The following is a 15,484-nucleotide window of genomic DNA, read 5'->3' as shown; positions in this document are numbered from 1 at the left end:
TTGACCTTTTCAACAGCGACTGACAGTAATCGGTCGGAGAAAGCCCGCGAGTGCTTCATAGTAATGAACAATGATTGCACAGTCTCTTAATCCAGTGCTCCTCACAAGCGCAGGCTGGGCCGCTAAGTTTGCTCGTCTTTCATTGTTTTCCCCACTTATACAAATTGATTAGTTGAAATAATTAATGGAGTAAAAGTAAGAAGTCGTCTCATTGTTCCGCTCCCATTGTAATGCTTCTGCACTTCACTCTCCGCTCCGCACAATTAATTTCTCCGGCTAATCAACAATGAGCCCAACGATAGCTACACAAACACTCACGGATTCACTGCCCTCCACTGACAAAAAGAACAGGAAATGTGTTAATTAAAAAAAACAGCACATTTACAATTTAATAAAGTGAGAGAAACAAGTTGTTGAAATACCATAATTGGATGTGAAGATAAATACGAATCTGTCGGCTCAGAGTTTCCTCTGTCACCCAATGTTGTCAAGTGGGTCTCAATTGTGCTGATGGACAGAGCGAACACATATATAGGCCTAATAATAAACCATTTTTACCACAGCTTCTCCCTTCAGTACAGTGTGTGCTTATCAATTCAAGTGTGTGAGCAAAATTGCCCATTCCATTTGGCCAGTTCAAGGGGCAGCCTCGCCATAAATATAGCCTACATCAATTTCATTCAGGAACACATAAAGATTCCAGCTCACATACACACTTTTAGATATGCACAGCCTGAGACATACACACACCAGCACCGATTTGTGCAGGCCAGGACTCTATCTCTAAAGTAAACGCCAAGAATGATTGGGTAGAAAGAAGAATGAAGGGGAGATGAAGAGCTTATCTGTTTGGGAGTTTAGGTGTTGATGCACATGAACTAATTCAGTTCTCAGCAGTGTATGGAATGATAGATTTCTTTTTTTTAACCAGACAGGTTTTTGTCAAAATTTGTCATGTATATTCATGAATTAGAAAAGTGAACCTTTAATAATGTAAATTTTACTGCACAACTTTGAGAGATAACAAATTATTTAAAATTGTATACGTTTTAAAAATGTGTTCATGATTATGAAGGTAAGACATTGATTATAGAGAATACCATTAAGATGTAGTTTAAGAGATTAGCCTAACTGACTAAACAGTTACCATTGTGTTTATTTGTCAGCATTCAAATGTATGTACAGTTGTGTCCGGGTACTTTCCCGGGATTACCAGACACATATAAAATGATATGTTCTTTAATAACATGAAACAGTATTTTAACTCTGCTATCATTATTTTACGGTGTTGAAATTGTTTCAGTTTCTGATAAGAATGAGGCAGGAGAGTTTTCAGTGAGAGTCTCTATACCTATATCACACATATAAAATGAGCTTCACCGGAAGATTACGAGTTGGCTTATCTTTATCCGGACGTTCTAAACAGCGCTCTTTGCACATGGTCAATTATTCTTTAGGAATCATGCAGTGAAGGAACACACTCTAAATGCACACATGCACTAGTCTAGACTTCACATAATGCAGCTTAGGTGCACTCTGTAGGGAATGTTTTTTTTTAAAATACAGTCAATGTCAAATCACACACCATTTAAAACAACAATTACGATATTACCGCAGACGATATATATCGCACGCCCCTTCTGCTGAGGCATCTCAGATGAGAAGGGCTGTTATCTTGGCTTTTTATCCTTGCAGCATCAAAGCAGAATTAATATGAGGTGATTATTCTACAACTTCTGTTATTGGAAAAATACTGTCTGTCTATAAAGCAGCTAAGCAAGCTCTTTAGTCTCAGTTGAAAATACACAAGCAGGTCGAAAATAAACTTTGCAGGACACTGGGTTCCCTAGGGCAGGGTGGAAGATCTATGATTTAGCCAGTATTCCAAAAAGTTTAAATATCAAATGTGCACAATACGCCTTTTTCATAAATTGTGAAGAAGTTTCATTGGTTATTTACATAGTAAATCTATTTTATTTTATCATTTAAAAAAATAATGTAAATATTAACACGGAAAGTAATCTATCTATATTTTTTGCTCTCTTTTGGAAAGTCACAAGTGTTATTGTGGAATTTGTCTTTTGCAATTACAGCAAATGGGAACTCAAAAATTACATTATAAGTTTATCAGACTATGATGACTTCTGTTTCTGAGAACCCTGTAAATGTGAAAAGTGGTCACAGGAGGGCTATATCAGGGGTGTCCAAACCTGTGCCTGGGGGGCCACTGTCCCCGCAAAGTTAAGCTACATCCCTAATTAAGCACACCTGAACCAGCTAATAGCAGACTAACTAACTTATCTTCCAGGCAGGTGTATTGAAGTCATTCTCTGTAGGACATTAACCCTGCAGGAGCAGGTCTAAAGCTGGGGTGCCCCATCCTGTGTGTTTGATCAAGGTTGGAGCTGAACTTTGCGGGAAGGTAAAACTCTAGGAACAGGATTGGGCACCCATGGTCTAAAGTGATGAAGCAGTGGTTGGCATTATGGTGAATTGATCAATGTCCCACCTCCATGCAGGCTGCAGCTGATAAACGTGGCAAAAGAGGTACACGCTTATATGCAGCAGGGCTCAGAAACCCCATTTTGCATTCCCCACCGTAAAAAAAAAAAAACATGCAGCATCCCCTTGGTAAAACCATGCCCTTTAGAATAATATGCATATTATTTAAAACCATGCAAATGAAATGTAAAAATTCTCTAAATTCCTTAAAATAATTCACAAACTTCACAAACTAAAACGGCGGCGATTGGCCAATCAGAACTTGGTAGCCTACTGTAACAAGCTGCTCACAAGCGGAAACCAGTTTTAGTAATTTTTCTTTAAGAAGAACACAACAGAAAAAAAGTAGGCCTATGATTTTTCCTTGAATGTAATTTAGGCCTACATTAGACATTCCCCGACACTATGTTATTGTGCTGTATGTGTGACGGATTGACAGTTGATAGTAGAGCTGACATATCATGACTTTGCAAAAAAAAAAAAAGTCCAAAAAAGAGTCCAAGATTCCAAAAGCTTTCTCTGCGCAATGAAGCCTGTTATTATAGCTACAGTTAGCATGCCTGTATAATTCAAGCAATAAAAGAAAAAAATACCCATGTGTACGGGGGCCGAGAGGGCTGCAAATTAAGAAAACGCATGCACATTGAAAAAACAAGAGCAAATGAAGAAAACATCTTCATCAGTTTGACAACACAATGTTGCAAATCCTCACAACACATGCAAATCAAGGAACGCGCTCCAAATCCTCACAACCCATGCAAATTAAGAAACGCGCTGCAAATCCTCACAACACGTGCAAATAACAAAACACAGCACATCCACACAACACATGCAAATCAAGAAAAGCACTGCAAATCCGCGCATGCAAATTAAGAAACAATTAATGAAGCATTGCAAATTTATTTTCATTAACCTTGAAGTTATATTTAGTTTAAGATATTAAAGTAAGCCATCTTATATAATAAAGTTTTAGAGTTAATCATGTAATATGTAGGCTAATAATATCCAAAAGATAAAGGAATCATGCAATCAGGGTGTTTAAAAAAAAAAAAAAAAACTCACCTTGCAGTTCACCAACAACTCCACTAACCAGTAGCCACTGTACAATAAGCAAATCCCAGCTGGGTCCGACACTTTTTGGGGTCTCCTTGAAACATTTCCGTTTTGGTTAGTGCTATTTAAAGGTACAATTTGTAAGATATATGCAGTAAAATATCCACAAACCACTAGGCTAGTGTTATATATTTTGTCCAGGTGATTACTAACAATACACAACAAATCCCATCATTCCACACTCCTTGTTAGCGTCATCAAACCATGTGATTGTTATTGTTTTGGTAGTGCGCCCTCTCGTGGCAGGCCCTACAACCTGGACCTTTAATTTGCATGTGTTGTGAGGATTTGCAGCTCGTTTCAATATTTGCATGTGTTGTGAGGATTTGCAGCTCGTTTAACTTGCATGTGTTGAGGATTTGCAGCGCGTTTGTTATTTGCATGTGTTGTGAAGATTTGCAGTGTTTCGTTATTCGCATGTGTTGTGAAGATTTGCAGCGTTATTTGCATTGTGAGGATTTGCAGCGTTTCCTCATTTGCATGTGTTGTTAGGATTTGCAACACTTGTGTTGTCAAACTGATTAAGATGTTTTCTTCATTTGCTGGTGTTTTTTCAATTTACATGTGTTTTCTTAAGTTGCAGCGCGCTGAGTTCTCTCGGCCACCGCACATGTGTGGGTTTTTCCGTTTTTATATTCCTTGCACAAGCAATGTACTTTTCTGAATATCGATATTGCGAGAACAAATGTGCAATTAATTTTATAAAACAGTGCATAGCAACACGGTTCTTTGAATGAGTCAAGTTTTGAACGAATCGAGTAAGCCAGGAATTCAACAGTCCATTCAGATCGATCTCAGATGGACTTAATTTGTTTCGTTTCTAATTGAATCAGCCGTTTTGAACGAATCATTTGATTTGAATGAGTCACTAAAGCATTTTTAAAACATGGACTTGCTGCCTTTATTATGTAGCCTATATCTATGGCCAGCACTACCAGCAAAAAAAAAAAAAAAAAACATTTAGCAAATTATTGACCAGAATTCCTCATTTTCAGGCACCAGAAGAAAAAAAAAGCTTATGAGTAATAGTTAATTTAAAAAGGATAATTTTTCATTAAATAAAAAACTTTTTGGAACAAATATTAAAATCATTCTGTAAAATTTGCCTCACCCCACGGCCCCACCGAAGAAGAAACTGACTTCATCATCCCCCCTGAAATATTTGTACGTTTCGACCACTACTTATATGTGGTTATTTTTACTGATTATTAATGGTATGGTTTAAATAATTGTTATGGCATTTGACCATATGGCATATGACTATTTAATTATAGCTACTTTGTCTGAACTTCAATAAATGAAAAACAAAGCTTTTAAACTTATCTTTTATTCATGTGTGCCTAAGTAAACACTAACTATACCTAACTGTTAAATTTGCATAATCGTTGTTATATTTTTGTTCATAAAACATTCAGCAAAAGTTGTATATTTGGCATAATACCATACATGAAGCTGAACAGAAACCAGTCCATCGCTGCAGCTCGTTCACATCTCGCGATAATAAACGCGACTCGCCCCTTGTTAACACGCCTAGGAAACCCCGCATGTCCCTCTTCTTTTTGCTGTCCACAAGCAAGGTAAACCATACTCCGTATCTTTCTAACTTATTACGTGACTTATGAGAATTGTTTGCCGCTATTTCGCTCCTACAACCATCTTATTATGTATATCAGTACTCATTCTAACAGCGGACTGTCAATAAAATGATACAAAACGCATTGTTTTTTTTTTATTTAAAATGAGATCGCATGCTATGAATACCCGGTGTTCAATGGCAGCGCCCATGCAGCCGCATTGAGGCCTGCTCTACTCGACATGTTTCACTTTACCTAGCTGCAAAAAGAGGCGTTATTAGTAGTAATTAAAATAAACCGTTAAATGATCTAAAACGCTAGTCTTGTAATTTGTTGCTTTTTACTGTCTAGAATTTAACGTTAGTGGTATTTTTTTTTTCCGCGTTAGAATAAACGTGGCCATTAGCCGCGTTGCTAACACGATGCATCCTAACATCGAATAACGCATAAAACTGAATGTTACTATTTGGGCTTAACAATAAGGCAATTGTTTTGGTTTCTGTATTTTACGTAGTTTCTAGGTTTCCTCAAATATAACTTATGTTAGTTTGCTAAATGTTTTATGTGACTTGATGTTGTTACAAAGAACTGTAAAATACTTTTGTGACTTAAATTGATTCTGGTTTTCAGATGCCAGGCGGTGGTGTAACCGTGAAAGACGTCAACCAGCAGGAGTTTGTCCGCGCGCTGGCAGCCTTCCTTAAGAAGTAAATTCAGCTGTCTTTGTATTCGAGTATATTATTTTTGAAGCTTGTGACACCATGATAAAGTAGTTCTGGCTTTGTGTACTGAAGCTCATTTTGGACCTTGGTGTTCTGACAGGTCGGGGAAGCTGAAGGTGCCAGACTGGGTTGACATCGTTAAGCTAGCCAAGCATAAAGAGCTGGCTCCCTGTGATGAGAACTGGTTCTACGTCAGAGCTGGTGAGCGTGATGTGTATTTTAGAAAAGCTAATGCATGTGGATGAAACTAAGACTTTCCTGAATAGCACTTTAAGCATAACCTCTCATACTGTGAAACAATGATGCTGGCTGTGCATTTGTTAGGTTGAGCCATGCACCACACTTATGCTTTCATCAGGGATGCGTAATTGTGTGCATCTGTCAAGAAGGTTTTACAGACAGTATTTCTGTGGAATAGGTCCCCATTTTGGTTCCAGTTTTGTTGCAAAGAATTGACTTTTTTTGCAGCACACATTGAGATGTCAGTGTTGTCCATAAAGAACTTGTATATTTGTATGTTTGTCTTGATATCAAGATGTGGTTCTTGGTAACTTCAAAATCATAGTAAAAACTTATGCTATTGTTGTTTTCAGTAAGGAGTGATGTAAAGGTAGGTCAGATAGGTCAGAAATGGAAAGCAGTGCTGTAAACACTATAGTAACAGACTTTTATAAACCATTCTTCTAGTTCAAGTATGTATCAGCAGTATCAAGTGTTAAAGTAAAACTTATTGGTGAAAAATGCAGCGAAATAATATCTTTGTAACTTAATGATAAAGGGATATTTTACCCCCAAAAAATGAAAGTTGAAGTTTACACAACTTCATGTTGCTCCAAACCTCTGACTTATTTCTTTTCCCCCTTGTGTAACACTATAGGTATTTGGAAGAATATTGGTTACCAAACAGCTCCAGTTCCCACTGACTTAAATGTATTATTTTTGTAACATTATAATGGAAGTCAATGGGAACTGTAAAATTTAGTCTTTGAATCTTTACTGTGTCAGGATTGGGCTCAATTATTGATAACCTTGTTCTGTTAATATATCAGCAGTTTCTGCTGTGCTGAGAAACTGACAAATTTTTTTTCTCTGAAACCGTTCCCACTTGACACACTGTAAAATTAAGAGCTGAGTTTTAGTTAGTAACTGACATTATAGATTTTATGCCATGTGTACTGTATAGACCTGCGTTTCATGGCATGTTGTCACCTGTTGTCCTCCACTGCCCTGAAGAAATCTCTTCTCCTGACTCTCTCTGTCCTCTCTCAGCCTCCACAGTGCGTCACCTGTACCTGCGTGGAGGTGTTGGTGTAGGCTCTATGACCAAGATCTATGGCGGGCGTAAGAGGAATGGTGTGTGCCCCTCTCACTTCAGTGTGGGCTCCAAAAACGTTGCCCGTAAAGTGCTCCAGGCCCTCGAGGGACTCAAGATGGTGGAGAAAGACCCCAATGGGTGAGTTGCCTGTAGACTGCTTTTGACCATATGTGAGATGTATTATTGCACGTAGTGTTATTTTGGAGTTCAACTAACTCTCAATTGTTGCTGTGTTCCAGTGGGCGTAGACTGACCCCTCAGGGCACCAGAGACCTGGACAGAATCGCTGGGCAGGTAAGAAGTGTTACCGGCTGTCTGTATTTGTGAACTTGAGCATTTGTAACATCGATTTTTGTAAAAAAAAAAAAAAAAAAAAAAGTTTTAAGGTGCTATTGATTTAGTCTCAAAGTCAGGCTTCTAAAGTTAGTCAGATACCATACAACAGATGGTGGCTCTCAGATTTGATAATGCTGTTCACCGTTGTTTGTGTAATCAAATTTCAGAGGAATTAAAATTGTTAATAATTAATAATTAATTAGCCATTTACAGTCTGAAAGAGAGAAAAAAAAAAGCTATATAGTCATTCCTTTTATAATCCCAAATTATAAATCCAAAACACTGCCATGCATCAATGCTACTAGGTTTAGCCTTGTTAATTTGTGCGGTTGTATATTCACATTGCTATCTTTAGGAGGCTATGAATCCAAAATGATTTTGCACATATCTGCAGAGTAAACAAGTTTTACATTATAATCTTTGCAGCTGTTAAACCAGCAAACAGCATTCTCTTTAATGACTTCTACAGCATTTAGAGTCCTCATTGAGAAGACATAAACCTGGATTAGACTTGTAATCAATTTGAAGTAAAAAGGACAAAACAATTCACACGTGTTTAAGGTTGACAACAATTGGACATTCTCAAAACACGTTGAGGAAAGTACCTGATGATAGTGTTACAGATATGAAAGTTATAGGTTGATTGTTCACTTATTAAAAGGCATCATTTTTATTTAACTGCAGCAGCTCTGATTTAATATGTAGTTTTAGTTTATTAGACCGTACTATCTTCAAAAAGGAAATGCTTACACATCTCCTTTTTACTCCTCTGCTGGTCCTCCGCTTTTCCTGCGAGCTACCGCTGTGCACCAATCCGATGCTGGAGAAAGTAAACAAGCCGATTGAATTTCATGCTCGCTGGGCTGCCGTATGGCGGCGTTTTATTCTGCCTGATCCCCTTAATGAGCTGAATTCAGATGAGTTAACGTGATTTTGTGTTGTGCTTGCCTTGGCTGTGTCGTCTGCACTGACTCTTTCCAGAGCACTGTTGATGTGCTTGGCTTCTCATTGGTGGCATGAGCAGAAACGGTGTCAGAGTAGAATCGAATGTTGCATTTAATCTCCTGGCTAAGATCTCGTCATGGACCTGAAAGGCTCCTGAATGTTTCCCCACTGTTAATTAATTTCTGGAGGATTTTCTCCTGATGTTGCAGGGAATGTGAGATGATTGATTTGTCTCTCTTAATCCTGATTTTTTTTTTTTTATGCTCTGTTGCAGGTTGCCGCTGCAAGCAAGAAATCTTGAAGTGTAAAATAAACTTTTGTGAGAAACCAACCTCTGTCTCGGTCTCATTTTTATTTTTTGTGGATTACTTTCCGTCAGGGACAAAAGCTATAAATGAATGCTATAATGCTCCTAAAGCCATTGGCTTAATGTGTTGTATCCCCCCCCCCTTCCCATATTTGAACTGGATGTGCTTATTTATTTTTAAATTCTGGGTCTTTGAGTAATATTATAGATCAATTCAGTCTAAGGTGCTTCAAGCTAATTGCTTGCATCATCTTAGAGTCTGATTAACTAAGGCAAGATTTGTATTCGTTTTAGGCAAGGATGCTGATTGATTTACTCATTAAGACAAGCATCTTTATTTCCCTGTTGCTAGCTTTGGCAGAGGAATTTGGAGCAGTGAGTGGATAATTGCATGTGAGTCAAACAGCTGTGTATTGAGATGAACTGCAATTGTTGCGTGATAACAGTGCCATCATGTGGGCTTCTGTGACTAGAACCGTTTGATTTGTGATGACAGCTACAGTTGAGTTTACTTCACTGCTTGTGCCAAAATCCCATAATTACATTTCCGGTCTGTGTACATGCTCATTGTACGGACAGTTTTTGCTCCAGTTTTTACCTGTAGATCTATGAAGTTCGGTTTCCTTTTTTCAAATGCTGAAACCTGTTGTGAGGAGCTACAGATGTGTTCTTTTAGAATGTTAAAACCATCGTATATTCACTATCAAGAAAATCTCAGTCTAAGGTATTCAAGGCACAAAGGGGCAGGGAAATAAAAGATGTTGCTCCTTTCGGTTTAAATTTGTGCTGTAGTTTTCTATGAGATATAACTTTATGATAAACGAATCCAATTACAGCTTTTGAAAAGTGTTTTTCTTTGCCATTCCTATTACTGATTTGTTTTGAATTCTGAAAGAAATATGTCCTTCACTTTGCTCTTACTCTTCTCAAAAGTAATAGAAATAATGCATGTAGATGCAAATCTTAGTTTATTCCACAGTTAGCAGTTTGGTGGAACAAGGGTTTTGACTGTATATAGATAGATAGATGGATAGATAATTAAAAATATTGATCTAGAAAAACAATTAACAAGTATGATCCAGTCTGATTTTGACAAAATACATTTTCGCTGTTCTGATGATTATTAAAGCAGTTTTAAATCACCCTACATTTATGAAAATTGACATGCCCAAGAGATAATATTGGGCAATATTAAAGACCAGGCAAAAAGGTTTAATATTTGATATTGCTTTGACACATTTTACATGAGAAATAAGCTTTCGAACTTAAAAGTATAGCGCCTGCTTCATAACCAGTTCATCTGTAGTGCATGTTTTGTATGCAAAAAGCTGTTTTGGTGTTAAAATATTGACACTTTATTTGTGTGCCTGTCAATGACAGTTGAGTTTTAAAACAAAATTATGGAATGATAGACTTTGTCCGATTCATCAACAAACTCTGTGGTGCTGTGTAGAATGTCTCGCTTATTTTTCTCTTGACAAATTCCAGTCTAGACATTTTACTTCAAGAGTATGTAGCCTACAGTTATACATTAGCTGGTAATTCCGTGTTCTGGAATATGTTAAAGAACCCAAAGCGATTGATTAGTGGAGTTATCCTTCTCTTTTCTGCCTCGTGCCGTAAATACTAATTGCCATTTTGAAATTGCCTGCATCGGAGAAATAACGGGTATAATGTTAACTATAGTACAGTTAAAGGCATGTGGCAAAAGTCAGTTAATAAACACCAGAGGGCAGCAAAGATCAATATTTGGATGTATTGCGATGTTCAGCTGCATCGACATAAATTTACACCTAATGGCATAGCTACCTGCTAAACAGAAAATGTGATTGAATCGTTTAACTGTTCGTTCGCCGTTGTGAATGCAGAGGGGAAGTTCCACGTTTGATTTGTGTTTTTTGAGTGCTGTTTTGTGTTGTTTACTGTACTGTCTGTATCACACTGTGTTCAGATGTTCCATGGGAAACAAAGCTGTGTTATTCTCTGTCTCCACAATGCAGCTCCACGCCAATTTATACATGACCCGTGTGTGCACCGAATCTCCCTTCTTCAGAATCCGTCATAACTAGCGTTTCTGCTTTTACCCCATAAACTATAAAAACATGGACATGACATCACCCATTGGTTTCCGAAGAGCGTTTTTGAAGCCAAGAGTGGGCGGAGGCGGCCGTCGCCATCTTGGCAGCGCGTCACCGAGCGTCACTCCCGGATAATCGAAAATGGGCAAAAAAGGCGGGAGCTGGTTGCTGAAACCACGCCCACCTAGCTCGACGGCGGTGACAGCAGTAACAATCCACCTGTCACTCAAGTGGCGGAGCCCTTAATTATGCAGAACTTTAAGGCTTAATATAATTTAAACGGATGAGTTCACCCAATCACAGTTGTCACGAAGGGCAAAATTAGCTATATAGACCAAAAAAAAATTTGTACCAGGTTGTAAACATTTTTTTTTTTTGCTGTAAATTTGGAAACATGGGGAGTCAATGGGATTGAGGCTTCTAGCAGCCAGTGAATTGCAGTTTTAGTCACTTCCGTGTTGGTTTCAAGAGAAAGTTTGCAGCTTGGTTTACCCCTCACCTCTCAAGAAATAATAGTTCCCTCTCGAGGCGGTAACTCAACATTACGTCAGCTAAGACGTATATGGGAACTCTTCCCTTCTCCACTTTCACTGAAATCTTATTGGCTAACGCCAGCTGGGGACAGCTGGCCAATTGACGCGAAGCATGCAAATACTGGCGGGTAAGCGTGCAGTATAAAATGCATGGGCGCGAAAATTACGTCAGAATCTCTTTCTTCACGCTAGAAGTCTTATCTAAGTCATCGTGGAAGTTGCAATAGAGGACTACTCACCCTGTTTTTCCTCTCCGCATCCGATGGCTGCTAATGCTAGATTCGGACCTTCACCAGTTCTGTGTGACCTGCCTGGGATTCTCACACGGACCACACTTGCGCCCACTGTACCGAGCTGCCAGTGCGCGCCCTCAGAGCCAGAGTGGCTCGGAGGACGGCGGGAATGAGGCCCACTGCCGCCAGCGAGCCGCTGGTGGGCCCTCCCCCGCCCGAAGACGAGTTTGACGTCGGCGTGGTGGACTATAGCTTCCGCGAACTTCGTCCTCTTCGGAGCTGGCGAGGAAAACGATTCCATGTCGCTTCGACGTCGAAAAAGGTTTGGGCCTCTCAGTGGTACCGCCCCGACCAAGAGGGCCCTGAGACCTCCAGGAATAGCTCGTCAGGGTCTTCGGAAAGGTCGTCTCGGAGCTGAGTCTCGCTTGCAACGCACATGACGAGCCTGTGATGGGTAACTAGACTCGTGGCTCCTCCAGTCGAGCTGCTACCAGATGGCATTTAGGCATGCAAGAGCTCGTGGTGAAATCGTGGGCTGCACCCCAATCGGCGCGCACCCACTCTGCTACGAAGGCCATATCACGCACGTGGACGGGACGGGACGGAAACCCTCCCCCCCCCTCGTCTAGGAGACTGTTACCACACACCTGTGCTCGTCTCCCTCTGCTTTTGGTCCGGACCACAGTCTAGAAAGAGCAAGTGCAGCTTCTGCTCTTTACCAGGGCAATACTCAAGGTGTTTCAGGCAAACGGCGGCACAGTAGCGCTGACGTCATCAGGATCGCGGCAACTGATCTCGCGCTGATTGCTATTAAGCGCTCTGCTCAGCTGTTTCACGGAGCTCATGGTCATCTTTACAGGCACCTATGGCTTCCCTAGCTGTCCTGAAAGACGCGGACCGTAGGCCGCTCCTAAACGTTCCAGTTGCTCCCTCCGGCCTCTTTGGTGACGTCATGGAGCTATTCTCAGAGACGCAGAAAGCGCGCCAAAGTATGAGCCACGTGATACCCCGTCGCTCACCCCAGTCTTCTTCTGCGAGATTCTTAAGCACCGGGCCACGCTCTGAAACCAGCTAAAATAACCCGCAGTGGCACCCCGCTCTGAACCGGACGCTCGTTTCTGCCGAAACTAGCAGTGGTAAGAGCCTGGAAGGTAACGTCAGGGTCAGTTGAGGATCCCGCGCCGCGAGAGAGCCAGCGCGCCATACGAGCCGTCTCCCTGACGGTGAAAGAGTGAGTGAGCGGGAGGCCCCGCCCCCAAGCGCCATGTTCATATGCATCATGTCCCCCATTTCCTTCGGGCGACGATTGCTATGTCTGTTTGAATGCTGTTTGTGTGAGTTCCACAATATAAGCATGTTACAATCAGCGAAAGAGCTTTACTGCCTCTTACACTCATCTCTGTGTCACTCGCCCTGTCTCAGATCAGTGCAGAGCCACAACCCATGATTATACTGGCCTCGCGAGAGTGCCAACACCACATAAACACGGTGTCACCCTCAATGTTCAGATGCATCATGTCCCCCATGTTTCTTCGGGTGACGATTGCTATGTCTGTTTGAATGCTGTTTGTGTGAGTTCCACAATAAAAGCATGTTACAATCAACTAAAGAGCTTTACTTCCTCTTACACTCATCTCTGTGTCACTCGCCCTGTCTCAGAACAGTGCAGAGCCACAACCCATGATTACTGGCCTCGCGAGAGTGCCAACACCACATAAACACGGTGTCACCCTCAATGTTCAAATGCATCATGTCCCCCATGTTTCTTCGGGCGACGATTGCTATGTCTGTTTGAATGCTGTTTGTGTGAGTTCCACAATAAAAACAGGTATACAATCAGCGAAAGAACTTTACTGCCTCTTACACTCATCACTGTGTCACTCGCCCTGTCTCAGAACAGTGCAGAGCCACAACCCATGATTATACTGGCCTCGCGAGAGTGCCAACACCACATGAACACGGTGTCACCCTCAATGTTCAGATGCATCATGTCCCCCATGTTTCTTCGGGCGACGATTGCTATGTCTGTTTGAATGCTGATTGTGTGAGTTCCACAATAAAAGCATGTTACAATCAACTAAAGAGCTTTACTTCCTCTTACACTCATCTCTGTGTCACTCGCCCTGTCTCAGAACAGTGCAGAGCCACAACCTATTATTATAATGGCCTCGCGAAGGAGCGAGAGTGCCAACACCACAAAGACACATGCATCATGTCCCCCACATCACTATGGGTGACGATTGCTATATGTGTTTAAATGATGTTTTTGTGAGATAAAATTGTACTAAAGAAGCATATATACAAATTCTTGCACCCAACGTTGTGTCACTCGCCCTGTCTCAAACAGCGCAGAGCCACAGTCCATGAATATAATGGCCTCATGATGGCGCAAGAGTGTCACACCATTTAGCGACGCGCCCGCCCTCCCGCCAGTGCTTCCAGCCTCGCGGGGGCGGGGCCCTAATAAAACAAGCCATCAGTGGCTGTAGACGTAACGCGTCCGCCGTGTCATCTCATGGACGGTAAGAGGGCTATCCCGGGCGTTTCACCGTGGATACTGGGAATAATTCACGACGGATATTCTCTCCAATTCAAACGCAGACCTCCCCGCTTCAATGGCGTGGTCCCGTCACTGACTTTGCCCCAAAACCGTCCTGTTCTGCGACAGGAAGTTCTCAGTCTGCTCGAGAGAGAGCGATAGAGCGAAGTTTCCCCTCAGATCGAGCGGAATGCGCATGTTGAATTATATGGACGATTGGCTGATTTTAGCCCACTCAAGAGATGTGCTATCAGTCACGTGGAAACAATGCTTCGCCGTTTGGATACGCTGGGACTGCGTGTGAATATGCAGAAGAGCGTGTTTTTACGAGTCGGACTGTAACATATCTGGGAATATGTTTGGACTCGATGGCGATGCGAGCCCATCTCTCTCTAGAGCATTTCATCGACTCTGCGCTGTTTCTGACTGGGCAGGTCGTTTGCACTGAGGGAATTTCGGAGGCTTCTGGGACTGATGGCGGCGGCTCCTTCAGTGTGCCATCTGGGTCTGCTACATTGCGGCCGCTACAGTTTTGGCTGTAACTCGAGTTCCGCCGAGGGCGTGGTCTTCGGTCCACAAGCACTTACGGTCATTCACAGTTGCGTCAGCACTCTGAGACCGTGGAACAGCCCGGATATGTTCAGCCCAGGAGTTCTTTTCTCTGCGAACGCGATCTAGGCCGGGGAGCAGTGCGTCTGGGCCTGTGGTCGGAGTCACAGAGAAGGTGACACAAAACCGTTTGGAATAATGGAAGCGGTGTCCTAATATCCCTGCAAGCCTTTCGGTCGAAATTGGAGCGGAAACATGTACTGATTCAAACCGACAACACGTCTGTGGTCTCGTACATAAATCGCCAGGGCGGCGTGCGCTCCAGAGCTCTATTCAAACAGGCAGCGAGTTTCCTGTTGTGGGCGGACCGACACTTAATCTCCATAGGAGCGTCGCACATCCCCGGTACTTTGAACCGTGGAGTGAGCATGCTTTTGAGGAACGGGATTCCTTAAGGAGATGTTGGCTTCACCCAAGATCAGATCTAATGATTTGGGAGGGAGGAAGTGGATTGTTTGCCACGAGCGAGAACACGTTTGCTATCTCACTCCCCCCCCCTGCTGGGAGATGCTCTGACATCGCGCTGGCCGGAAGCCAGGCTTACACATTCCCTCCTGTGAAGATTCTGCCTGTGTTGTGCAAAATCAGTGAGGAGAAAGCATCAGTTATACTCGTAGCCCCGAACTGGCCGAATCAGCCCTGGTTCGCGGACCTGAGAGAGTTACTGATGGCTCCCCC

General features: G+C 41.9%; 1 protein-coding gene across 1 annotated transcript; it reads left to right on the top strand.

The window, feature by feature from the left end:
• Positions 1–5,748: 5,748 nt before the first annotated feature.
• LOC113059720 (40S ribosomal protein S19) lies at positions 5,749–8,838 on the top strand. The gene is made up of 5 exons (XM_026228261.1): positions 5,749–5,896; positions 6,012–6,112; positions 7,181–7,364; positions 7,466–7,520; positions 8,782–8,838. Exons 1-5 carry the CDS (start codon positions 5,820–5,822, stop codon positions 8,806–8,808), a joined length of 444 nt encoding a protein of 147 aa, XP_026084046.1. The 5' UTR covers positions 5,749–5,819; the 3' UTR covers positions 8,809–8,838.
• Positions 8,839–15,484: the final 6,646 nt, after the last annotated feature.

The sequence above is a fragment of the Carassius auratus genome, chromosome 41 (assembly GCF_003368295.1).
Source record: "Carassius auratus strain Wakin chromosome 41, ASM336829v1, whole genome shotgun sequence".
Lineage (NCBI taxonomy): Eukaryota > Metazoa > Chordata > Actinopteri > Cypriniformes > Cyprinidae > Carassius > Carassius auratus.
Note: the sequence above shows the minus strand (reverse complement) of the source record. Positions and strands in the feature narration are given on the sequence as shown.